The following is a 26,804-nucleotide window of genomic DNA, read 5'->3' on the forward strand; positions in this document are numbered from 1 at the left end:
TAGTTTTTCTAATTTTTTTTCTAACTTTTTTATTAAGTTAGGAATGCTTCAGAGAAGTTTGAAGTGGTTGATATGAAAACAGCTCAGATGAGCCAAAGTTTATGTATCGGAGAGCAGGCAGCAGATGGTAGGCTTGGTGCAAGCATTTGCACTTCCTGCACACATGAAAACCTTCCATTTTAAATACTTTGGAAAACAAGTGTTTGTATGAAACGAGTTATGCAGGAAGTATGTGGTGTTGGTTAGGAGTGCTCACCTTCTTACTTACGCCATCTACTCCTGCTGGATTTTTCACTTCTTACACAAAATAGTCTTGTTTCCTTTAAAAATAGTGTTGAGATGAAGAGCAGCAGTATTGCCCTAAGTTCGTTGTCCTTCCCGTATGTGGATGCTGCTCCCTGTTCAGAGAAGATGCTGAAGGGGGAACAGAAGTAATGCTCCTGATACTGCTGGATGATGTACACAATATAACTTTGGGTTATATTTTACATTTTTAATACGTTTTTAGTTCCAAGGTTTCTGTGGATGCAGTTTCCTTAAGGAAATGCTAAGCGGTAGATGCTTGTATTCTGATTCCTCAGGTGCCCCAGCGTACCCGTACCTACTGTTGAAGTCATTGTCATGCCACTTACACAGTGCCCATGGTAAAGCAGCCCAGTAGTTCATGTGGAAGTGTAAGTGATCACCCTGAGACCGCTAAGTTTGTTGAATTGACTTGTGCCAGTAAGAGAGGCATTGAGATAAAACTGTCTCACTGGTATAAACTTTCATTTTTGCCTTAGATTTTTTCTGATAATGTTGGAAGGTGGTTTTTTTTTTTTTTTTTTTTTTTTTTTGTTTTGTTTTGTTTTTTTTTTGGTTAGGTCTGATGTCCTACAAAAAAGGAAGAATTATAGCAGGCTTATGTTGTAATGTTTACTCAAGACTTCGATGATAGCTGGGTTGAAGAAGTATTGTACCATTTTCGCACGTTCCTGCAAGCTGCGGGCCTTAAAGTCTGTCCTGTTTATTCTGTGTGCTTCCATGGGGATTTTGCAAATTTAACCCTGTAACTGGAATGTGAAGAGTTCTCTTAGTAGATCTAATTAACATAATTGTGGTTGTCTGGCTTATTCTGCAATGCAAATAAGAGTCTAAAAGCACATCATGTTGTATAATTGAGAAAATCAAATTTTGAGTGCATTCCTCAGTAAGGAAGGCAACATTATCTTTATGTAAATTTTTTTTAGGAGAAAATCCTTAACTTGGTCATTTTAACTACACTGATAGCAGAAGTGATCCTGAGCCACCAAACTCATCTATTTTAGAACAGATATCTCCAAAATTTTGGGCTCTGCAGTTTTGAGTTGAATTCTTGTTGGATATAACTGCAGTTGATTGGTAGCATGATACCTGATCGGCCTTTTGTCATTTGTTCGCAGCTCCAGAACTTCAACATACCTGTCTCAATTAACTCTGTTCAATGAAATCAGATTTTCCTTTATTTATTTATTTTTTTAATGCAAACTATGTTCTTTCTCTCCTAGTAGGTAAAGGCTTTTAAATCTACCAGTGCTGTGGATTAACGCTGCTAGGTTTTATAACTGTAGTGGTGAAAATGTGTAGCGTGATTTCAGAAAACAGTATTTTATGTACATTTGGGAGGTTTTGGTCAGAGTCCTATGATAATTTCAACAGCTGTGCATGTGGATTCCCCAGTCATTGGCTCAAGCAAGCCCTTGGGCAGTCAGTATAAATGCTACATACGTTTTAGCTTGGGTAAATTTCTTTGCATTATTGCCTGGATATATGGTGGAGTATAAGCAAACGAGATAGATAAACTTCAGTTAAAAAAGAAGAATCTCCTGAAATGTGAATTTTTGTGTTACAACACATGGCTCCTTGGGCTGTAATTCCATGGGCCACTGACAGTGTCAATATAAAGGCTTCCCATTTCCTACTTACCCTATTCTTATTCCTATCCCTACACTTCTGCATGCTCCCCCCAGGGCACAGCTTGGTGTTACTTAAAACTGGTTTGAGACGGTGTTGCCCACAAATATGGCAGCATTGTCTGTCCGTCCTTCCTACAGCAGTCCATCTGTTCCAGGAGCCAGGCTCATGTTCCAGCAGCGATTTAGCAGCCACGGGGCAGCTTGGAGCCTCCTGGAAGCCTGGTTGAAAGCAAGTCTTTGGTAGGGCTGTGTTCTCAGCCCAAGTGATTTGCTTTGTGTGTGGATGCCTGATGGCATCAAAGGGCTGATTGCGGCTGGATAATATCCGTAGACAGGCGTGGCGAAGGAGCAGTGGGTGTATAGATCCTTATCCAGAGCCACTTTAAATAAGCTGTGGCCAGCTGCAGACCATTATGAAACCGCGTCTTCAGCTGTACTGATGGAAATATTTGCAGAGTCATCCCGTGAACTTCAGCAGTGAAATGCCCTGGGTTACTGCAGGTGAGTGCACTGAGCCAGCTCACTTATACCCTTTGTACGAGAAGCTGCCAGTGCCAATAAGACATCCTGGCACGGTCTGGAGATAGAAAGGAAAGGTGCAAAGTAGGTTAGATTGGGGCTAGGCTTCACAAGCTGGTGTTGCTGCCTAATGGCTTATGTTGCACAGCTGCCTTACGCTGTTTGCTGCCCATCTTGCAAAGCGACTTATCTGAAGGTGTCTCCTATTATCTGACAACTTTAAGTGGTACGAGGGAAAAACGTGCCCTTTTATTCTTTAGTTTATCTAAATTATATCTGCGCCAAAGAGAAAATTTTAAAAAGAAAGTCAGCCTTAATGAGCATCCCTTGGTGAAGAAGGTATCTGTGAAGAGCTGTTAAATAACTCATAGGACAATGATGGTGTCATAGCGGATTGGCAGTGAATTATCTAAGAAATACTAATTGTATTCATTAACATTCTTGATAAGAGCAAACTGGGAGTATGTACCATAATCACTGTGAACAGCGAGGCAGTTCAGGGGTGCGACATTTTCATGTTTGATTGCATCTGTCCATCGAAGAACATTTTCTTCTGGAATTAGGCAGAAATAGATCTCATTAAACAAGTCAAGTTAGACTACAGCTGTAAGAAACTCCCAGCTGGATTGTGAGACCTAATGATTGGTTAGAAGTTGGCAAGAATCTATTCCTTATGTCATTTTGCTAAATAATGTAAAGGTTGAACAGTGGGGATTGAGCCAGGAGTACTTTCAGAGAAAGTAATGGCCAAATCTTTCTGGTCTGCCTAATTTGTTTGAGCCATCCAGATATTATAGTAGTGACATTAGGGGAGGTCAGTGGAGGAGACAGCAGGGTAATTATTGACTTACAGGGAAGAAATTAACTTAAAGAAATAAATATTCTTTGTCTTAGTGTTCACAAAGTTTAGAAAATATACTAGACAAATATATTTTTTTATCAGTAGAGGGGAGAAAGTAGGAATCCACAGCAGAGTCTCGCCATTCAGTAGCATTGGAACACTTGGGTGTTACTCATGGATCTGTGATGAGGAGGAACCCATGCTGGTGTCCTGATTTGTACCTGTTCGTGAGTTTTTATAAAACATAACAGAGCTGATGGGCTCTAGAGAAATTCCCGTAAGGGCTATATTTAAGAGACTTGATACAGGTTTAGGAAACCCAGATAGTCATGCCAGAAGGACCGGGCAGTTGACTGATAGGTGCGCCAGACAAGCTTTTTCTCTTTTTATACATTCTCTCCCAATTTAATTGAAGTGGCAACAGTGTCAGATTAAAAAAGAAGGCAAGTGCAACTGAGAAGAAAAACATTTTTTGATTAATTTAATTGGTGATGTCAAGATTGTCCCTAAATTCCAGACAATGAACGCTTTGGCTGCACTGTTTATCTCTGATACGAGAGCCTTTACTTTTTTTTTTTTTGCTATAGAGTTTGAACTGCACTTCAGTTATTTTGTAATTGATTGCAATATTTCTCATTTCGTTACTCTTAGTAAGCATCAGAAAAGTTGATTTTTTTTTTCTGTTCTCTTCAATAACCAAAGTAGGCTCTATGACTACAGATTTTACATTTAACTTTTTTTTTTACCCCCAGAAGTTTTAAGTGATCAACGGAGTGGTATAACTAGGTAGAAAACAAATGTGCAGCAATAAGCCTTTTTAATTAGTAAATAAAATCATTAATTGTGTCCTTTTTAAACTTGTCTACTTTTCATCTTTGTTGGGAAACTTTTGGTCACTTGTATTATTTTTGACTGTAGAGTGATTGACAGGGAGGCTAGGAAATAGAAAACGCTTGGCCATAAGCTGGTACACCTTTGGTACTCACCAGTACAACTCTATCAACAAGCCAAGGATTTTCTTCCCCGTCTGCATTTTGGATTCGTATTTGATCTTGTGTAGGGAGTGATTAATGTTTTAAGATATTTTTCTTGAGGAAAAAAAGGATTGTAATAGTGTTTACTACTATAGTCCGAAGTTGTAAGTTTCCATGTTAGCAAGCTTTTTTGTTTCTCTACCCCATGGCATTGAAAAGGCAAAGAGGAGGTAGCAGTAAGTCGTGGCAGCATTGCTCTTCATTGCTCTTCTTCTGCTCTCAGCCTCTGCTGCCGAGTTTTCCACTTGGAAAGCTCTGCTGAGAACTTCAGTACAAGCCGGGGTATTCTTCATTTCAGGAAAGGCTGTCATGTCTATTATTAGTTAATGGCTTTTTGGTGTGGAGGAGTAAAACAGATTTTCTCTTTCTTATGACTGCATCAGGAACACTGAGATTTTTGAGATCTGAAAATGCTTTTCTCTGCAGAGAGAGGAGGATGCCCTGCAATGATACGGTACTTAACGTAGTCTCAAGATGGTGGTAGTTATGAACAGCCCTTCTGTAAATGGTGATTCCTCTTTTATTTACCGAGAGCTATATTTGGGTGGGTAGCAGGAAAAGAAGGAAATTTAATTCCACGATTAGATCTTCGTGTTAGAAGCAGACACACACTAAGAACAGATTTAAGTTAAATTTAAATGTAAGCCATCAGAAGAGTGCGCACTGGCTTGCTGAAAATGTTGTTTCAGTCGAGAAAGAAATAAATCTTGGTTAAACAACCAGTTGTGTTGGAAGCTACACTCAAGTATCTGTGATTCCTCGGGCTTGAAAATTGGTGTGCCAGTCTTCAGCAGTTTGTATGTACCACTCACTCCATGTGGAGGTATAATTATTCAGCGTATCTGTAATAGATTTTGAGCATATGCAGGAGGTGAGATCAACATTAAAGTTAATAAACCTATGATATTTGGAGTGTGTCGTGCCCTCATAAGGGTATTTTAGCAAGGCAGTTCGGGAAGAGAAGCTTTGCTGCAGTTCAGCACAAACCAGAACAATTTTTGTTGCTGATATAGCATTTAAATTGCTACAGATCCAAGTGGCCTTTCATTCATGATAAATTTTGGAAGTGCTTTATAGTGTGCTAGGTTAAACTAGGATTTACTGCACACAATTCAGAAGTTACTTTTAGAAAGTGGAGCAGCCAGGAGTTGGCAGTGGGAAATAATTACGAAGCTCATCAGGCAGAAAAAAAAAAAAAGATTGAAAGGGGGGCCTTTGGCACCTGTACAAAATGGGGTGGAGGGAGCGTGGTGGAACCTGTTGTTGTCTGGAGACTTTGGCTCTCAGATCAGAAACAGCCCAGCAGGGACACTGCGGGGTTCTGAAGCCAGGGATTTGGGTGTCCTTTTTGGGTATCCTTTGAAATCTGTAGTCACATCAAAGCGTACCTCATTTGTTCCTGCTTTCTCCTGTTGATGAAAGTAACCCACAAACACCTGAGTGCCGGCTAATTGCTTGAATTGGAACAGAATCTTCCTCTACGTCGCTTTATGTCATTTTTGTTTATCGGTTCCTTGTTTGTCAGAAGTGTGCTGTTGAAGGGAGTCTGCAACTTAACATCGAGCCAGAAAAAGAAACAGAAAACTTGAAGGACGTATTTCAATGAGGATGCTAAAATGCTATCTGTTGAGCTCCTGGTAGCGTTATCAGAGGCTGTGTTTCCATGGCTAGGTTCTGCAGTCGGGAACAAAGAGGTACTTAGCAACACGGGAAGTTACCTTCCTCTTGAAGAGGACCTCAGAAAAGTCATATTAAATTTAATAGCACGGAAGGGCAGCATAGATTTTATCAAGGATAAGTACAGAAGGGTAGATAAGTCCGCCTTCTGTTGATTAGACCTTAAGTACAATGGAGTTATTGGCTCTTCTTTTTGTACCTATCCAAAGGCTAATGCAGTTGCTGTTGGCTTTTTGCTCTGATTATTGAGTATCTGGCCAATTACTGCTGGGCCAAAAATAAACCAATTTTTTGTCCTCCACTGCGGCTAACTGCATTCACTGTCTGACTACCACTCACTGTATCTCCTATCAAAGTAAGATATAAACAAGTGCTCTCCATTACATGAAGCACCGAGTTTTGTTTTCCAGGAAATGTGGGACTTGGAACCCATCCCAGAGCACAGCTCTGCAGTGGCTGGCCGTGGCACTGCAGGAAAGCCCAAGGAGAGCAGCCGAAACAAAAGTGCTCATCCCCGTATGCAAATGAACCGGCAGATAACAGATAAAGCCACCAAAGGATACATTAGCATCCGGAGGCTTTTATGTAGCAAGATAGATCAAGTGAAAGATTTACTACTTCAATTCCAACTAATTGATTTCTGTTGCTTAACTTAGAGCAAAACCTCGGTGCTGCCATGTATCTGAACCCATTCATTCTTCGCTTACAAAGCAGAATACTGTAATTAACTAAATTGAATGTTTCTTGAAGCTCTTTTAAAGAAAAGACTAATTTGCTTACAACGCATTGGATGGTCTGTCTAAATTGGCTGGCATTCTTCCAGTTGCAAAGCAGCAGAGATTTGAAATCATTACAGGAGCAAGTGGTGTGAATTTCCTGCTTAGGTTTCTCTGCTCTAGGTGTCGTAAGAAGGAGGAATGGAAGAGGGAAGGAGTGTGGTGGAGAATTGTTTTTGTTTGCTTTTTTTCTTTTTTTCCGTGTAGTAGGATAAGATAAACCCTGGGTAGAGTCAGAGAATTTGGGAAATGACACATCTCGAAACAGCAAAAGCAGTTTACTTCATAGTTTTCTAAGCACTTTCACACTGAATATTAAAGTTTTGTCAACTGTCCTCTTTTAGATCTTCCAGTATCACTAATAGATTTGACAGGAAGAAGTGCTCATCTCTTTACTTGTGTTTTTCACATAGCTTTTTGTCAGAATGACCAGCTGCCCATGTGAAGCCAGGTAACTCTTGGAAAAACTGCTACTAGTTCAGAGTACAAAACAGAACAAAATATACCTGGGCAAGCAACTGTTCTGTGAGTCCCGTTGCTTTACCCCATTTGCATGAAACTTTCTTTGATATATCAGGAATTTTGAGTAAGTATGTAGATGATTATGAAATGGGAAGTCAATCTGTCTTGTATTTGCTGTAAGATAAGATTGCATTTGGAAAGTAATGCATTAAAGTTAAAAAATATAATAATAAATTGGGAATGCTTTTCAATACAGGTCTCACTGTCCTATTCTGTGCAGCTTTTTAAAGAAGCAAGAGATTGAAAATTGCATTTTACCATATTCAAATTTGGTGGCAAGTAAAATGAATTGGAATATCATGTCCTAAACTAAAATGGGACTGGATTATTTAAACTCTGGTATAATTTGATTCAAATATAATTCTTTTATGAGTTCACTGCTTTTATATTTCTTTGCATTTCCTGCAGGTTTTGTAAAAATTCGGCTGGTAGGGTTACTTTTTATCTCTGTATCACTCCAGCGTTAAAAGATCTTTGCAAACTTGTATTAATTCCCTGAAAACAGAAATTTCATTTTTTTTTTTTTTCTGGTGTGCCAACCTGTATTGCTGGGGTGCTAATATGGGAGCTACGGACAAAGCACCTGCTCTTGGAATAGATGAGGAATAGCTCGTTTAAAACAGATGACGAGCGACTCGTGACTTTCCACAATTTCCAAGTTATAATCCTCAGTTTCATACTTTGCTCTGTGACTTTGGGTAGCAAACTAAATGGTTTAGGAGCCGATTTCCTTATGGGACCTACTTTCAAAATATTTTGGTTTCCCAGCTATATCTAGACTATATAACGATGTGAGCAGTTAAGAAATGGCGTTCCTACTAATCATTTGATCTACACCTGTATTTCATAGAACCAAGCAGGAGGAAGAGAGGGGAGGAAGGAAAGCAGTACCTTGCTTTTGTCACCCTGTTGCTCCATAGGAATTGGCACGTAGTTCCTTGCTTGTCTGTTTTACCCTGGGAAGGTGGTGGCAGCTTTGCTGCTCCGTGGTCCTGGATGCCAGCGCCGAACCAGGGTGCAGCATCTTCTGCTTTGTTGCCTGGGACTGGAACTTGAGTTCCCTTCACTGGGGAGCATTGCGAGGCTGCGCTTTTCTCAGTTTCCGCAATGGGCAACTCTTTGAATTGGGACCCAAGCGCTCTGTGGATCCTGGCAGTGTTCTCCTACCCAGCAGGGGGAGGGGTACGGCTCTAAAATTAAGCATTACACAAAGAACAGCCTCAGCACGAGGGACGACTCTTCCAGTACTGCTTCGGCCCCTGCGCCTTCACTTCGTGCCCATCTCTGCAGGGTGCGGGACTGAATCCCTGTCTGTGTTCTAAATGTTCAGGGGGTGTTTGTTTCTTTAAACAACTTAATTAAAATGATATATTACTGCATGATACACTTAAAAAATACTTTTAGGTAAGCATGCTTTAATAATTGCAGCAGCAGTAGATAAAACACCTTATGCCAATGTGTAATAAATTTTGCCGATCATAGTTGATTGATTGATTTTTATTTTTTTTAATGAAGACCATTGTAGTTACAGGACTGATACTAGCATTATTTTGTGGCAACAGCAATTCCAGCAATCTGCACTGAAATTACAGAAAATATGCATATATTTTTTTTTGAACCTACAGTAGGTTTTGTTTTTTTCTCAGTGGGAACACACAAAAGAGGCAGGTTTCTTTAAAATTCCCATCTTCTGTTATTTTCTTTTAAGTGCAGAGCAAAATAAAACAGTGCAGCGCAGACTTGAAGCCATTCTGCCTGTTAAACAGTTCTATACATGACAGATTTGTTTTTATTTGTTTGAAAAATATTTTAAGTAGAATGTGAATTCTGTAAATAATGGAAAAAGCGTGAGACAAACAAAGCATCTTTAATGAAAGCACTCAGCCTTTCCCGTGCTCTGAATCTACCTTTATTATGGTAATCAAATTCCTTCCAGTACCCAGCAGGGGTATGTGAAAATTATCTTTTCAAGTAAACGAGTGCAGGTTATTTACCTCATATCAAGAAGCTGCTTAGAGGGCTTTGATCTCTGTCCTGCTGCAGACACAGATCAGAGCTGCTATTAAACACTCTCACACTCGGGCTGCGTCCCCGTATCCCCCCGGGTGGTCCAGGAGGTGAGGTGGCACAGCGCCCGCCAGCCCTACAGAAACCTCCTCATCTGTATTTCCAGGACGAGCTCACGTCCACTCAACCCTGACGATCACAGCATAAATCAATTTCTGAGGCCTCCGGGGTACCCTGTAGGGCATTCTTTTTAGGAAGAATGAAATGCCTATCGCTGGGAACTGGTGAGAGGAAATGAGAGGAATCTAATTTACTTGTATTTCTCGCTTATTTACTGGTGTCTTGCAGATAGGTAGCTGCAGGTCAGAAGCTCTTCAAATCATGCCTCCTCACCAGAAGTCCCAATGAAGTATTCAAAGTTGAGTGAAGTGAGTCTGAGAAACAGCCTCTAGGAAAAAAAACAAAACACAACAGTGCCTCTACAAAAAGTGAAGTTTGTCATGCTTCCTTCCAGCAATATTCTCCTTTTTTTCACCAGCGGGATGCTCTGTGTGTGTTTGTGTGATGTTCTTCACTTGCATTCTGCATTTGCCAAGTCACTTATTTAGTTGGAGTCTCACTAATAAAATCTGTTAAAACTTTTCTTATTTAAAAGTGTGATTACTTTGGGAACAGCATATATGTTTTCCTATATTTTGCTTCAGGATAATGTTTTGAACATCATAAATCAAATCATGGATGAATGCATTCCTCATGAACGGGCCAACCGAGACTTTTGTGTTAAGTTTCCAGAGGAAATACGCCATGACAACCTTGCAGGACAGCTTTGGTTTGGAGCAGAAGTAAGTCTCTCATGTTTCTGTTACTTGGGGCTAATGGGCAGTTTTTTATGGCATAAAGCTTGCAGCTGGAATTTAAAATGCACCCCGAGCCTTCTCTGAAAATGGTCCGTATAATTACAGAACAGGGGAAACGGATGGAGAACTTGCTGTGGATGTGTAGTGGAAGGGGATTCTTTCACTATGTTTTTGGTTATTGGATACAGATTTAATTTCATAATTCTCTACTGTCAATATGACCATCTTTTAAAAAACTGTTCTTTTTTAATTAGCATCTGATTTGTATTCTTGATGATTTTTATCCTGATAGGCCATCTCACATCTCATGCTTTGAAAGCCTTAGAAACAAAGAGAGAGAAGGAAATTTTCTCAGGAGAAAAGTTCTCCTGCAAATCTAAGTGCAAGCTGTCATTTTATTTTGATGTCTATGTTATGCTATAACTCGTATTAAACATGCAAAGTTTGTTCAGCTGACATTTGTTGCACTTAATTCTCATGTATGCTGAAGATATAATGGGTTCTTTGCAAAACACTGAAGCGCACTTTCCTTCTCTTGCCTGGTTTCTCTCGAAGACCTGCCTCCACAGCAGCCTGTAGGAACAGGGGATTTTATAGTGAATAGGCCTTAATTAATGTAATCAAGGGAAGCCTGAAGAATCAGAAAAAAAGGATGTGATATGTAAGATGCTTATTCATTAGTGCTGATATTTGTTGGCTTAAAAAAAATCATTGTGGCATCTTCAAAGATAAATTTAGTATCTTCAGGTCTGCTGGCCTGAAGGTGACTTTAAGCATCATGCATTTGTTGGGGTGAGGGGGAAGTTATCTAGACATCCCAGCACACAGCAGCACCTTACGTTGTTATTTTCAGCTTTGCATCTTTGCTATTTGAAACAATCCTTCAGCTCCCTTCAGCTGGTTATTAACCAGTCTTTTCTCCTCTGATGCCTCCTTTCTTTTTAAAGTGCATGATCTCCATTAGCAGTGCCTATCTTGTTCAGTCCAATATACCCCAATGTGTTTTGCTTCTGAAAATGTCTTTGACAGTAGTTAATTGTAAGCTCCTCAGAGCTGGAGAAATCTTGGGTAGCATTTATTAAATGAATTTGCGATGTCAATGTTTTATAATTCCGTGCTCAGCAATAACAGCAGCAGTTTTTCTTCTTGTTATGGTGTGACCTTGCCTACCTTCATCCAGATGGTACCCAGCTCCGTTTTAAAATGCTGAGGGCATCTGCCACGTTGCCTTAATAGCACCTCCTTGGTAGCTAGGGAGGGCAAGATGGGGGTAATTCTTCATGCAGCCATTCGTATTGAATCCCCGTGAATCCTATTATCCTTTCCTCCTCTAAGGGACTAGGAAACTGGGATCGCAGCAACAAACAAACAGGAAAAACCCCAGCCAAGGCAGTAACTTCTCTTTGAGTCCATGGCGAAAAGTGCTTGAGGGAACCACTGACATGGCCAATAGCTTTTAAAACAAAAAAAACCTTCCTCCCCTTATTCAGTGTTTGGGTTATATAAGCTAATGCATTTAATCTTTCCAAATCGAACTTCCACTGTCCCTGGTCTGAGCAGACCTGTTGGTTTCAGAGACTTAAGGTGTGCAGTGCTGAAGTCATGCTGATTCATGCTCCCGCAGACACTGTCCTGTAAATGCATGTAGTAAGGAAGACTGTATGGACAGTTACAAATATATGCCTAGGTGTCCTTGTCAGTGCTGGCACTTTGAATCACCAGTCAAACAGTGCCTATCAACAGGTAAGGCTTGCCTTATCCATATTTTTCCACCAATACTGGTTTGGCTGGTAAGAGGTAAGAACATGATCTTCTCTGAGTGCACTTAAAAACAAATCAGGCTGCTGAGCAGGGGCTGGGACCGCAGGTCCTCCATCTGGGGCTGCAGAGACTCCTTCCCTCCCTGCAGGGAAGAGGGGAGGGATGCAGAGCTGCAAAGGGGAATGAGAAACAAATAAAATGTAAATAACCCTCTACATTTCTGGTTAAAAAAAAATATTTCCTTTAATAAAATACAGCAAGTATGACTTATGTCAGTGCTTGTTGTCTTCCAAATGTACCTATAAAGGAACGAAGCCAGCAGCAAATATATTTAATAACATATTTTAATAGCAAGATTTTGAAAAGTGTTATATTAGTATGTTAATATGTAAAAATATACATTTAATGTCTTTGAGCTGGTTAGAGGAAGTCAGTATATAACTCCAGGGCCAAGGAGTCTCTTAACCTGCTGTTTTCCAGAAACTGGAAGGGAAGAATCCCTGTGACCTGTGGTGTTTGTTTGCTTGCTTGCTTGATTGCTTTTTAATATTCTTTCCTGTAAAATATATTCACAGCTTCAGTGGGAGACAGGATACTGGATCCCTTGTTCTATGGCCAGCGTGACTGTTCTTGTTGCAAAAGGCATCACAGTCACAGAATGTCTTTCCTTTTTGTAAGGATAAATTTATTTGACAAAATCAAGCAGTCCAGCTTGAATTGAAACAGTCCATTGATCATATTTTACCTGTATTCACATCCCTTTTCTGCAAGCAATCCTTGCGCACACAGAGGATATATCCTACTGAAGATGATTGTCTCACTAGTAGGAGTAGAGCTTTCCGTAGGTTTGTCTGCCAACCTTCCTCCCATTCTCATATCTCCCTGACTGAGCTACTCCCTGACCTTTAACATGTAGACTTAGGACTCTGAACCTATCAGTCTTAAATCTTCTAGTTGTTTAATAATTAGCAACAAATCAGGCTAAGCATTGCCCTGGTCAAAGTATCCAATATCTCATCTTGTGCTTTTTTTTTTTAACATAAAAGTAACCTTATACAAAATAATAATTTCTTTCTCAATGTGTTTTCGTAGTGTTTGGCTGCTGGTTCGATTATTATGAATCGTGAAATTGAGAGTATGGCTATGAGACCGTTGGCCAAGGATCTTACCCGCAGCCTAGAGGAAGTTAGAAACATCATACGTGACCAGGCCTTAAGGGATTTGAACCTCTACACAGAAAAAATGAAAGATTCACTCAAACATTTTGATGTCCTTTTTGCAGAATTTGAATTAAGGTAACAGATTCTAAGTTAATGAGCTACTATAACTGTTGCTTGCCTCTTTGGTTTTTGGAAGTTGGATGTTTTGTTCTGTTTTCCTTTAATAGAAAAAGCATTATTTTTTTGTCATGACATTTAAATTCTGCAGTAATGTGTTCTATTGTTAATTTTTTCCCTGCCAGTGTAGCAATAATAAAAAGAAAATTAAATAGCTTTTTAGCAATCAGCATTTGCTCTCCTCAAGTCAACTGTAATCTTCCATTTGCATGCTGGCATATGGCATTTGAGGGAGGTTTTCCAAGACACAAAAGAAAGCCATAAGTCTCTTCCCTTAATGTTTTCTTTGTCAGAGGAGAGGTGACAAATAAGAGACATTAAAAAATATTTATGATAACAAATAGTCTAGAGATTATGAGGTTTTGTTCTGTCTCATGCTTAGAGATAAAAGCAAGATGCACTCAGTGAATTTAAGAAGGCAAATTGAAATCTGATGAAGGAAGTGCTTTTACACATGAGCCATAATTAAACTCAAGAACATATTGATTAAAAAAATTCTGATGGAAAAATGGCTTGGAGGTTTATGGCAAAAATAAAACAACTGCTTTTGGGGTGAGAAAAAATAACTGCTTGTTGGGTCAAAGATCCTATTGACCAAGTCTTGTATTGTGCTGCATAATTTAAGCTAGTTTCCTTCAAGTCTGTTGGATGTATGTAGTGCTGGGCATAATTAAAAACAGGATACTGGATGAGATTATCTATGGATCTAACATGATACAGCATTTAATGCCTTCAGCAGAACAGGATTTTTGGTAATTGGGTAGTGTTTTAAATTTTTCTTAGGAATAATCCCTAGAACGTCCTGTCGTCTTGTTTGTCCTTCCTCTTTATTCATATTTTCTTGTATTATATTACTCAGATAAGTCTTTTTTTTTTTTTCTGATTGGGAAAATCATAATTATGCTGTTATATTGAAAAATATCTTAACTGGAAACGCTGATTAAAAATGTGACTCTTTGTGCAGACACCAGTGGCAGTCAGTAGGTGGTTCTGGACAATGCCTGCACAGTTTCTGACCTGTCCGTACCAGCTGTACATACAGCAGTTTCCTCTGCCACTGTTTTCCAAAACAACTTTTTTTTCTTCTTGTGTTACCCACAGTCCACAAGGGACTGACTGGACATTACAATGACAGAAAACACCATACTTCTACTCGTGTTTCTTGCCTTGTCCATCAGCGCTTTTGCATGTAATTCCATGTAGAAATGAGGCCACTGTTTAAGTCTCCCAAATTATCTCTCTGCTGACTAACTGAATGTCAATAATACAATTTCAACTGAAACCTTTCAAGATAAAACGTGTATCTTAGTCAGTATTTTTTCTCCAAGAAATGCAGCGTAAACTTTTCTATTGTCAAAATGCATCAATAAAGATCCTTCTAGGACCTGCCTCCCTGTGCCATATAGTATGAAGTTCTGATTGCTAAATGTGTATAATTATACCTATAAATTACTACTGAGTTCCAATACCTCAATGCGCAAAAAGTAAATCATCTTAATTTCATATACATTCTTAACATTTACGATTTTTCTAGTTGGTGCTGCCAAAATAAATATAAAATGGTTCAGGAAATGTTGTGCTTCTAAGGTGTTTTGGACTAGGTTTGTTTTTACTTATGATCTGATTTGTTAAATCATGTAAAACAGGAGTACATTAATTATTTTATAATCTTCGTAGTTATGTGTCGGCCATGGTACCTGTGAAGTCCCCAAAAGAATATTATGTACAGCAAGAGGTAATTGTACTATTCTGTGAAACTGTGGAGAGGTAAGCAATGCAATTAACTATTAGGTTTTCATTTTAATGTTTACTTTTAGTCTGAACATGTATAGAAATATCTTACCTGTAGTCATTAAGAAACATCATAAAAATACGTGGCATTTAAGTATCTAAATACAAACTTAAAAAGCTTTAGCACAAGCCTTTTCTTTTTGTTGTTAAAGAAAGGGTAATAATACTGTAATATTGTTGGTATAGATGTGTAAATGAAGACTAAGCTTTTAAAAGGGCTGAATCTCTTTAAGGCATCAACATGTAACGTTATTTCAGTAAAGAATACCTGGGGAGATGGTTCACATCATCTGCCAAACTCCAGTGATTATCATAAATAGGGGAAGAGCAACTGACATAATCTACCTTGACTCGTGCAGGGCATTTGACACTGTCCCCCGTGATATCCTTGTATGTAAATTGGAGAGACAAGGATTTGACGGATGGACAACTCGGTGGGTAAGGAAGTGGCTGGATGGTTGCACTCAAAGAGCTGCGGTCAACGGCTCAGTGTCCAAGTGGAGATCAGTGATGAGCGGTGTTCCTCAGGGGACCAGCACTGTTTAGCATCTTTGTCAGTGACATGGACAGTGGGATTGAGTGCACCCTCAGCAAGTTTGCTGATGACACCAAGCTGTGTAGTGAGGTCGAAATGACAGAGTGTAGAGATGCCATCCAGAGGGACCTTGAGAGGCCTGAGAGGTGAGCCCATGCGAACCTCATGAAATTCAACAAGGCCAAATGCAAGGCCCTGCATCTTTGCAAGAGCAATCCCAAGCACCAATACAGACTGGGCAGAGAATGGATTGAGAACAGCCCTGAGGAGAAGGACCCTGGGGGTGTTGGTTGACGAGAAGCTCGACATGAGCTGGCAGTGTGCACTTACAGCCCAGAAGGACAGCCGTGTCCTGGGCTGCATCAAAAGCAGTGTGGCCAGCAGGGTGAGGGGGGGGATTCTCCCCCTTTGCTCTGCTCTCGTGAGAGTCCATGTGGAGCCCTGCATTAAGCTTTGGGGCCCCCAGCACAAGAAGGACATCAACGTATTAGAACGAGTCCAGAGCAGGGCCACGAAAGATGATCAAGGGGCTGGAGCACCTCTCCTGTGAAGACACGCTGAGGGGGTTGGGGTTCAGCCTGGAGAAGGGAAGGCTCCGGGGAGACCTTGTATGGTGACTTTCCAATACCTAAAGGGGGCCTACAGGAAAGCTGGCGAGTGACTCTTTGTCAGGGAATGTAGTGATAGGACAAGGGGAATGGTTTTAAACTTAAAAATGATAGATTTTGATTGGAGTCTTTACTCTGGGGATGGTGAGGCACAGGCTACCCAGAGGAGCTGTGGATGCCCCATCCCTGGAGGTGTTCAAGGCCAGGCTGGATGGGGCTTTAGGCAACCTGGTCTAGTGGGAGGTGTCACACTGAAGGGGGGTTGGAATTAGATGATCTATAAGGTCCCTTCCAACCCAAACCATTCTGTGATTCTATAAAGAACCTGTAAAGGCTCTGTAAAATCCTGGGAAGACTGGAGCTTAGCTTCCATGCATATGTGGTTGAGACCATCAGTAAGGAATACATAGCACGCTTTCACGATCTGTAGATGATACCAAAATCAGAGGTGTTTCGGGCCTTTTAAAATAAAGGATTATAACTGAAAATGATTGCAACAAGTTGGAGGAATTATTTGCAATCTGTCAGATACTTACTAGATAGAAATGCCACATATTTGACAATTAAGAGGAAAATCATTGTTTGTCTTTTACAGATTTGGTTAATCTGGCAATGAAGTGTAGGAAAAAATGTGGGAGTTGTAGTTGGCCATGTACTGAATGAGTCCATCTAGTGCTAGCACCAAGTGAGCCATGGCTGTTTCGCTGTCTGCCAACAGCAGTGTTGGCAAAACGAGTATTGAAAAGGAATAAGAAAATGTTAATTCTATTCTACTCATGACCAGTACTAGCAGCTGTACTAGTGTGCTGTGTGGGTGTCGTTTTACGCAATTATATGGACAAATTGGAGAAGAAAGTTGCAAGGAAATTAAGAAACTACGAAGAAAAAGTTAGAAAATATCACCAAGTGAAAAGCCAAAAAAAAAAAAAAAAAGGGTTTCAGCCCAAAAAAGGGATTGATGTATTTGAAAAAGTTATTAGGGGTTGATGAAGGATCCCAAATATTAAATTCAGAGACTTCAGTAGTAGTTGCTCTATATACTTTTTTTTTTAGTTAGGCTTGTGAGCTTAGCGTGTTTTGACCTAAAAGATTTTAGCAAGTTTTATTTGAAAATGAGACCAAATACTTTACACTATTATTTTAAAAATGTATTTTTTTCTTTTTTTATTAAACTTGCAAGCCTATAAGCACCAGTGGTTTCCAGTAACAAGCTGAAACCTGACATGAAATAGTATATAAGAAGGGAAAGTGGCATAAATAAATATTTTGGTTTTGTTTAGATGGCTATATGTGTTGATTTTTAATATATATATACATATATTTTACAGTGAATGCTACATCAGTCAGTTTTATACATAGTATATTAGGATGTTTATGAATTAAATACTATTAGTTTGGGCTTTTATCACATTTTTTTTTCATATTTTTTCCTATTGAAATAGGAAACTTTGAAATAGGAACTTTGAGAGTCTAACCTCTTGCTAAATCATTTTATTCTTCTACTTAGAGCCTTAAGGCTTGGATACCTCACTCAAGATATGATTGATGACTATGAACCAGCTTTAATGTTTACTATCCCAAGATTAGCCATTGTATGGTAAGTAATTCTGATAACTATTCTGTGTTCTGCCTCCCCCTCAGAAATATATTGAAGATTTAAAGAACTTCAGAATTTTGATGTATTTTCTTTCACCTGAGTTTGCTTGCGTTATTTACAAAAAAAGAGAATTTAAAAAAAGCAAGTCATTGCCGGTTTATCATTGAAGTTGAAGAGCAAAAAAGGAAAGGGAAGAGAAAAGAGAATATAGAAAGCAGGACCCTGAAACTGTTGATTAGTCTTCCTCCAGAAAAAAATGAAAAAGTGAACGAAGAACATCAGTACATAGAATGTAGTGTTGTCAAAAAGATTTTTTGAAAGCAGATATTCTGTTACTCAAAAATAATATGGCCTAAGGATACATGTCCTGGAAAACACACGTTTTCAATTTCAGTTGTGTATTTTTCTTAATGACTCTGGATCCAGAAAGAATTGTCATAACAAGCTGAGTGCATTGTGACCAGTGAGTTCGGTTTAAATCTCTTTCAAGGGGAAGTATTAACATGTATAACTTGTTACGTGTAAATTCGTGCCCTGTATTGACCGCTCAGGTAACTAAGTTAAAACAGTTTTTTTTTGCTTCATTCAGCTTTTTCAACATTGAACAGATCAGATGCATTTTTCCTAATGAGTCTTCATGATTTAATAGACAGCAGTTTCTCTGAAGTAAAGCCAGCATATTTTTAATATTTTACCATTGTGAATGTTTTAAAGTTAGCTAATGTCAGTAGTATAATTGAAGGAGATAAGAAACCTAAAATCCTGAGTAAAATGTGCTTCTGTTTAGGAAATCTTTGTGGCGCATTTTTCCTTTTAAATAGGATATTCTATGTAACCATCATTCTAAAAATAAAAACAATAATAATCTGATTATCAAAAGACAACAGAAATGTGAGAATACACTCTGATGCTCTTGGAAGACACAAAGAAGAACACATGGTTGCTCACAGGAAAACCAAGGGCTCTCTGGCAAATGAGCAATATCAATCCCAAATTACAAAGAAGGACAGAGAGAGAGAGAAGAGAAATTGGTTTAACTGCTCCCAAGTATCCTGTGATTTGAAAATAAATCACTGCCATATGAAGTCACACGGGAAAATAACCCCATCCAGTTATGGTACAGCCTTGAAGAAATTCAGGCCTTTTATTGGGACTGTGAAAGGAGAAGCCTTTGAGTTGCATCTGTCTTGCATTTAAAGTTGCCATGTTGTTGCTGTGTTGGGTAGCCTGAGTAGGATGGGTCTGGGGCCAGGAGAAGTGCTGGCTTCCCTTGATTCTCTAATAACAAAGCTTTCCTTTAAGGAATACTTTTGAGAGTCATTGTTCTTTAATGTTTCTTTTCAGATATCAGCTTACTGTGCAGGTTGGGCAGTGTATGTTGCACAGTATTTAACAGGTGTCAGGGAACTTTGACTTTAGTAGGAAACATTTAAGATGCACTTTTTTTTTCATTTTGTACTTCCTTCCGTGGTACAACCAAATTCAAGCGTTGATTCAGAACTCTTTCAACAGTCCTATGGAGGCCATTTCACAATCGTTTTTTGTAGTGCTTGAGCCCTCTTCTATTTTTATCTTTTAAAATTTCTTCTGAGAGTTAAGCTCTGTAGAAAGGGAGCCTGGAAACTGCCAAAGGAGTGGTGTTTTGTGTCCGTTAGAAGTTCAGTGGTAGCAGCCTCTAGCTTCCACTCAGCAAAGACGTGACATTTGTTGAGGCAGAACGTGACTGCATGAGTCAGTGATAACTCTGTCGCTTCATGGTAGCCTCCTTGTTGAAGCTCAGAAAGCTTGAAAAACAGTACGTAACCTTGGTTACAGGATAATTTGTCTTAAACCACAAAAAAAAAGTTGACTTGCAAAAGAAGCAACTTCCCTCACGCTCCCGTTCTCCCCTTCCCTGCTCCTGCCGTCAAACCCCAATCCCCAGAGCAATGTTGATCAAGTTCAGTAGTCGCATTTCTGGGACCCTCTGTTGTCTTGACAATTCTGAACTTTCTGATGGCCATCTTCCAGCCTGATGGGAGACTACAGTACTATCCTGGTACCAGGGCATGAGCCAGACTCTGGGTTTATAAACAGAAGAAAAAGAGCAGTATATCCCAGATGGTAAACAGAGTGTAAGTGGTCTTTTTTTTTTTTTTTAATACTTCAGTGGGAGTCACATATTACTTGTGACACCAGCATTGCTGCGGTGTCTGAGAGCTTTAGGTAGCTATGCACAGTGCTGCTGATGAGCAGAAGGTGAGTAGAAGACACCACAAGTTTTATTGTACCTAGAAAGCTCTCTGAAGCAACATGTAATTTGACTGCAGGAAAAACAACGTATCCTTGAAATAGTCAGCTCTCAGAAGGGGAAAAATGTCCAGGGTAAAATAAAGCATATGTAATCCAGAGGGTAAGAACACGCAATCCATTTGCCTTTGAGAAACAGAAGTTGTTTTGGCAGTGGGCAGAGGATTAAATGGTTTTAAGCAGAGTGGTGCCTGTTATGGGTGGAATCCGCTCTCTCAGGCACAGTGCAGTAATATGCAGCAGGTATGGTGAAGAAGGTGAATTTTGTGTAATCCCTGACACACGTGGGTTTTGGCAATAGAGGTTCTGTCAGTAGGTGTTTAGGTATTTTCAGCGAGGTGCTCAGGGGTTTTCAGTATCATGAACTAAGCCCTTTCCAGGGAAATTTTACAAATACTTAGTTCATTTAGAAGCGTGATATTATCAAAATATGTTTTACGTAACTTAGTGTGATTATCTTCTTTTCTATCTCATGTTGCTACCAGGTTATAGATAGAAAAATGGGAGTGTAAGTCAAGTATCTTACCTAGAAATGATGTAGACTGGAAAGAACAAGCCATTTGCAATCTCTCTCAAGCTAGTGAGCTTTCCCCAACTTAACCAATAATCAATTTGTGTTTTGTTTTTGTTTTTTCTGGGTCAGCTGCAGCAGTGATATGAGAGTATGTTCTTCCTCTTGGGCTTCCATTGCTCTTTCTCCCATGCTTCAGAAGCAGGGGTTGGAGGGGAGGGGATCTTTTTCCTGTAGCTTTAAATATCATTTATTCTAACTGGAGGTGGATAAGACAAATAAGATAACAATGTGAAAATGAAGTAACTTGAGTGTAGTTCTAATATTTATGTACAGTTGCTTTTCTGATTCCTCAGTGAGTAGTTGCTGTGTGTGAAGTAATTTTTATTTTTGTGTTCATGCTTGTCTGAACTACAGTGGCCTTGTAGTCTACTCCGAGGGACCACTGAACTTGGACCACAAGCCAGAAGATATGTCTGAACTCTTCAGACCTTTTCACACTCTGTTAAGAAAAATAAGGCAAGTAATAAATGATGGTTGTAACTGCTTCTTTTTTGTAGTGAAAATCAGAGAGTAAAACAGTGCATAGAGATGCTTACGAAAGTGTTTGTTTGTTATGTGAAGATACATTTTCCTCTCATCTGACTTATATACCCATGAAATATCTAACTTGTTTTTCATTTTCCCTGAATTTTCTAAACTTTTTCTCTTTGATATTTTATTTTTTTCTGAACATAACTTTATTACATTTTAGTTTTGCCTTATGGTGGTATGATGCCTGAAATATTAAAGTTGCATTTTATTTTGGGAGATCCTGCTTCTAATTAGCATCAATGTTTTTGTTTAACTAGGCTTATCATATTTTCTCAATATGTTATGATGCAATACTCAGATCATTCTTAATCTAATAGAGATGACCATCAGTTTTTCATATTGTGCATCTGTTTCTAGAGGGTGGATCATTTTATATATACCTCTTTTCACAGTGCTTCAGTCTCGGGAATCATTGGAGAGGTGTTTGTTTTTGGCTCAATTCAAGTATAAGGGACATTAAAATAAATTTTTTTTGATGAGTTCTTTTAAATCATTGATGCGTTACTTTGTAGAAATCAAGCTGTATCTTATGCTGTTTTCTTTTTTATATTCAGACTTAGAGTATTTTATCCAGAAGTTGAACTCAATAAATAATGTTCTTTCAATCCATGCACCGTATTATTTTCTGATAATTGTAATTTGTACACCCACTGCAAATATTGTTTTGGAAATCTCTAGAGTTAACTTGGCAAATTTTCTTTCCTGTGTCCAATTTTTACCTGTCTCCTTCCCTGTCTGTCATGATGATGGTTTGACATAAGAAGAATTTTCATGGAGACTAGGTTTATCCAGATTAATTTCCTTGTGAGGAGCCTATCTCTGAAGTTAGCTTTTATGAATATCTAGACCACGTCCTTTTGGGCTTCTTGAATATTCTCTAGGTTAAGTTTTATTTTCAGGTACACTAATGATATTCATGTTGAAATCTCAGAATTAAAATGGACAAATTGACATGTATTTTCATATATTTTGAATTACTATGGTTTTATAAAACAGAGTAAAGAAGAGGAACATTAACTGAGTAGCAAAACTTAATTTGGGGTGGGTGAACCTTAAACATTACTAAAGCTTAAGAAGTCCTTGCAGTTTGCTTTAGAAAAATATCCCAATATATGCCTATCACAGAAATTTTCACTAGTATTCCACGGGCTGACTAAAGCCAAGAAAATATTTCAAAACTAAAATATTTCTCATAATCTGTATTTTGTGCTTACTCCGTACATTTCACAACAAGGAAAATGGAAATCAATGAAGTCAGTTTATTGCTTAGTCCATTTAATTTTCAGTTTCTCTGAACTTAATGCTTGGGTTGAAAAGACATTAGTAATGTGCTTATTTGTTCAATAACTGTAATTTTCAATGCACACTTTCAAAAATGAAAAGGCTTTCAGATTCATTTTTGGAAAAAGGAATGCAGATACTACACGATCTATATAATTTATTCTTTCAAATGACCATTAAGAAACAAGATTTCAGTTGTCTAGCAGACAGTTTGCAAGGTGTTGTTAGTGAGGTAGTATTTATCAGGGCATTGGGAAAAATTTAAGCAAGCTAAGAAGTAACTTGAAATTTTTTCACAGTGTCAGTCTCTGGATTGAAGGAACATCAAGGAACTCATCCAAAGAACTTGATTATTTGAAAGAATTGGGCTTTAAAAGATCCTCAGTAATACTCTTGAATGAAAAACACGTTGGATAGAAATAAAGACAGTGTAATACAAATAAGTGTGCAGTTCATTTAGAGTAATGAAATTTACTTTAAAAGTACCTAAGCTGTCTAGATCTTTTTTTTGTTTGTTATGACAGATTTTTTTAAACTCATCAGGTTGCATTTCCTGCTCGCTAACAATGTTCACAGAAGCCTATAAGGGAAGACAGAATGAGATATTTGAACGTGTCTCCAGTAAAAACGAAGTGCTGTGACAGTAAAATGAAGTGAAGGGCCTTTCTCTGGTCTCCATCACCAGTAGTTAAGGCACAAAAAATAATTCAAGTAGTCCTATGTTAAATATTTTCATTTTCATTTTATACTGCAATTGTGTATCTGTTGTAATAGTACAGAAGATCTTACTGAGTAAGTGATCACATCCCAGGAAATTTCTGCATATAGTTCAGTATGCTCTAAATTTTAGCCAACTAAATATTTTCACTCCAATAAATCCAAGTATACAGTTGATAATTTTTAAACTATATTATCCTAAAACATGCCTGCTCTTAAATGAAGAAAGTACTATATTTATGTGGATCTGTGTAACTAAATTGCAGCTAGCTGAGAAAAACATCTAGCTAGGCAATTTTTGGCGGTCCTGTTGGTGGCCAGCAACTTAGAAAGCAATATTTTGGAAGACTTTCAGAGCAAAAGCATTAAGGGTTTTTGTTTAGGTTTGGTGAGGTTGAGCAGCAAATGGTGAGTTTGAATATTTTAATACCCGTGCAAGATGCTTGTGTTGATTTCAATTTTAAGGTATAAAATATCAGCACTGTATTTTATGCATCTACCAATGCATAAATATATATAGTAGGGTTATCTGTTTGTTTTAAGCTGAGATATTTGAACCATTTCTGCCTATTAACCATGCAAAGCATATAATCTGGTATATGCATAAATATTTAATTTGGATGTCTATGCCTAAACATTCTTGCAGTAAAATATTGCCTATACCATATGTGCATTTGTGGCTGCAATGTGGGGGTTTTCAGAGGTAAGCACATCTGCGATTTCGCAGTACTCCTTAGTTCTGCCCTCTTTTCAGGGCCCTCTGCCTGCTTGGTGCTGGTTTCTGGACCCATTACAGCTGGTAGCAGGGTCTCTGTGGATTTCAGTGGTGCAGAATCGAGCAGATTGCAGATAAGCGATGCAGAATCAGAGGACCCTACCACTTTAAGTACACTGAACTCCTTTCACATTGACTAGAAATCAAATGTGGTATACCTGCTGTCGCTGTGTTAAAGAATATGAGGGGCAAGTTGTGAAACGCATGCCTTTAAAGCATGCACAGTGACTTGGGGAAAATACATTAGTTTTTCCAAGTTGGCCATGTTTAAAACTTTGATTCGATTTGAAGAATTTTACAGTAAAAGAGTGCCAGTGCTGTTTGTTTTTTATGAGAGTGGGTTTCTCATTGGAGATGCATCGGAGCAGATCTGTGGATGGAAGCAGGAAGATGCAAATTGCATTTCCATACCTGCGTTGTGTCCTACAGCGGCAACCCCGTAAACAGAGAGCTGTTGGTGTTCCGTTCGGAGCAAGAACTGAATCACGGGCTGGCAATACCATCAATGATGCTGTTTTCTGAAAACAGTTTAAGGTGCCAGTCAGAATAGGAGCGAATTTCAGGAAGGCCCAGCGAATGTGCAGGATCTGTGCACCTGGGTTGTGTGACCCTGGCCTCTGTTCAGCCGCTTGTCTTTAAATGGGCATCTGGCCTTGATTTTTCAAGAAGTAATTTCTGCTCCCTGGGTAAAAAATATTTATTGTTTTTGCAATAGGTAGAGCAGATTTTTACTACTGGCTTGTAACAGGCAGAGTACGTTTTAAGACCTTGACTTGTTTTCCTGCCAGTGGCTAAAACCACTGCAAGAAAAATGTTCCTTGTATTTTCAAGGCTAGACTGCTTTTCTGTGATACCAAGCTAATAAGAGTAAAAGCAGGTGAAACCCCAACGTGCCCTTGTTTTAATTTGCTGTTTTCTAAAGCCTCAGAGAAAAGCAAGTGCAGTGCAGCTGTCAGGACAGACTGTAGAAGCCCTCGTTACCTGTGCCTTGTGAATAATGAAAGCTGAGTGAGAATTTTTTTTCCATGTGAGCACAGCACTTGCTGGATCCACTGACGAGCTACAGATGCTTCAGCAGAAAGGAAATGAACCATGGAAGTAGCTACGCTTTAATTAAACCTTAAGGTTTAATAATGATGTCTGACATTTAGTTTTAAACTTCCAGTAGTGAAATTTACCATTTCTTTCTGTATACTAGGTGATATTAATTTTATTCCCAATATCTACACAGGCATTTTAAAACAGGCCATGTTCTAATGTTGGCGGTGAATCTTTTTTAACTAACATATCTTGTATCAAAAAGATAACTGTCAATCAAAAGTTGTTCATCTTGCAAGGAAGCTTTTATCTAAATTAGTCCAGTGAGTCTAGTTTTTATGCAGAGCAGGGAAGGTAATTGCCAGATCCTGTTTTTCTTAGGACAAACTGCATTTTTTAATAGTAAAATTTCTGATGTTTCAATTAGGATGTCGAGCAGATTTCCTATGAATTTAAAGCAGGAATGATTTCCTTCATAAAATAACAGAGCTGGTGGACTACCACATGTAGTCTGACTGATTGCATTTAGTATCTCTTGCCAGGCAGCATGGATCTGACTCGAAGCCCTAAAAGCCAACAGGGCTGTTGCTGATTTCATTGGTTTTTGAATCAAGCTTTATTTACTTAACCTTAAAACTGCAAACAATTGTTCTCAAATTTTAAGGTGTTTGGTATTGGCAAAAATGAAGAGTTTGTTACTCAACTCAATGAAGGTAGCCTTTTGACCAGAATGCAGTAAATATGTATTTCCGGCACTTGCAGAAACCTTTGTGTTTGCTATAAATAGGTGAAACATATAACAAGTAGTTGTGAGCAGTCAGGTTTTCTGTGCCTTCAGAAGAGAAGCAGAGCAACTCTGGGCAGCTGGATATCCAGGAATCCCAACCACTGCAAGGAGGGTGAGAGTTCTGGAGAGTGAAGAAAACACCCCAGATTAGATGCTGAAAAACAGAGGGCTCAATCTAGACTTTTCTTGGGCCCATTTAGGTCCAAGTTATGCTCATGAGCTTGGATGGAAAGCTAATTGCTCTGAAAGTTGCTAGTGTAATCTGTATTTGTGGAAGTTGCTAATTCTTGTGTTTCGTGAAGGGGGGTATGATTGTGGTGTGTTGAGTAGAGCTGAGTTTTGAGTAGTTGGCTGTCATTTAGTTCCTGACACACACACATTCATTTATGCAGGAGAAGCTCACCAAGAATTATTGACCATGAAAATGCCACCTCAGAACTTCCTGAGCTATAGGTTGTTGGAAGCCAGTAGGAAACACTTAGCAAGTTCCCTGGATGCTTGGCCCACTCTTAGTCCTTTCCTTACAATCTAATATTAGAGACCAGTTTCTGTGCTTGATGGGCCTTGGACTGACCTCAAAATATCTTTTTTTTTTTTTTAATATCTTGTCTTTGCATATGTGAGAGACAAGCCTAAACCATTCATTTTTGTGTTTGTGTGCTTGCTGTGTTTAAAATAATAACAAAAATTCAGTTTCAAAAAATCTCGCTTTTCTTTCTTTCTGCTTCTGATATTCTACATCCCAGCATTTTTCTAAAACTTTACAAACTGACTATTTGTAGCACAAAGCCTCATAGCAAAAATCATGTGGTTTTGTTTTGTTTTGTTTTGTTTTCTTGATTTACACTGGTATAATTCTTTCAAAAACCAAATGATATGGCTATTTGTGTTGGCCTTAAACTTTTCTCTGTCAATTTGGTTTTTATGGTGATGTTAGAACGCTCGATCTCTTACAGATGCTGGTTTCTGTTTAATTAAAAGTTTTGGCAAAAAAGAAAGGTTATATCATGACATAC

General features: G+C 38.7%; 1 protein-coding gene across 5 annotated transcripts in view; it reads left to right on the forward strand.

Moving 5' to 3' along the window:
* The window catches only part of ZFYVE28 (zinc finger FYVE-type containing 28), a 147,868-nt gene that overhangs the window by 79,483 nt on the left and 41,581 nt on the right, over positions 1-26,804 (forward strand). For all 5 annotated transcript variants that reach the window (XM_083835213.1, XM_083835215.1, XM_083835212.1 and 2 more), the window contains exons 3-7: positions 10,015-10,152; positions 13,021-13,223; positions 14,943-15,032; positions 17,707-17,796; positions 21,014-21,115. In XM_083835213.1, the coding sequence (XP_083691339.1) occupies positions 10,015-10,152; positions 13,021-13,223; positions 14,943-15,032; positions 17,707-17,796; positions 21,014-21,115 (623 nt within the window). The remainder of the gene's footprint in view (positions 1-10,014; positions 10,153-13,020; positions 13,224-14,942; positions 15,033-17,706; positions 17,797-21,013; positions 21,116-26,804) is intronic.

This window comes from Anser anser (assembly GCF_964211835.1).
Source record: "Anser anser genome assembly, chromosome: 4".
Classification (NCBI taxonomy): Eukaryota; Metazoa; Chordata; class Aves; order Anseriformes; family Anatidae; genus Anser; species Anser anser.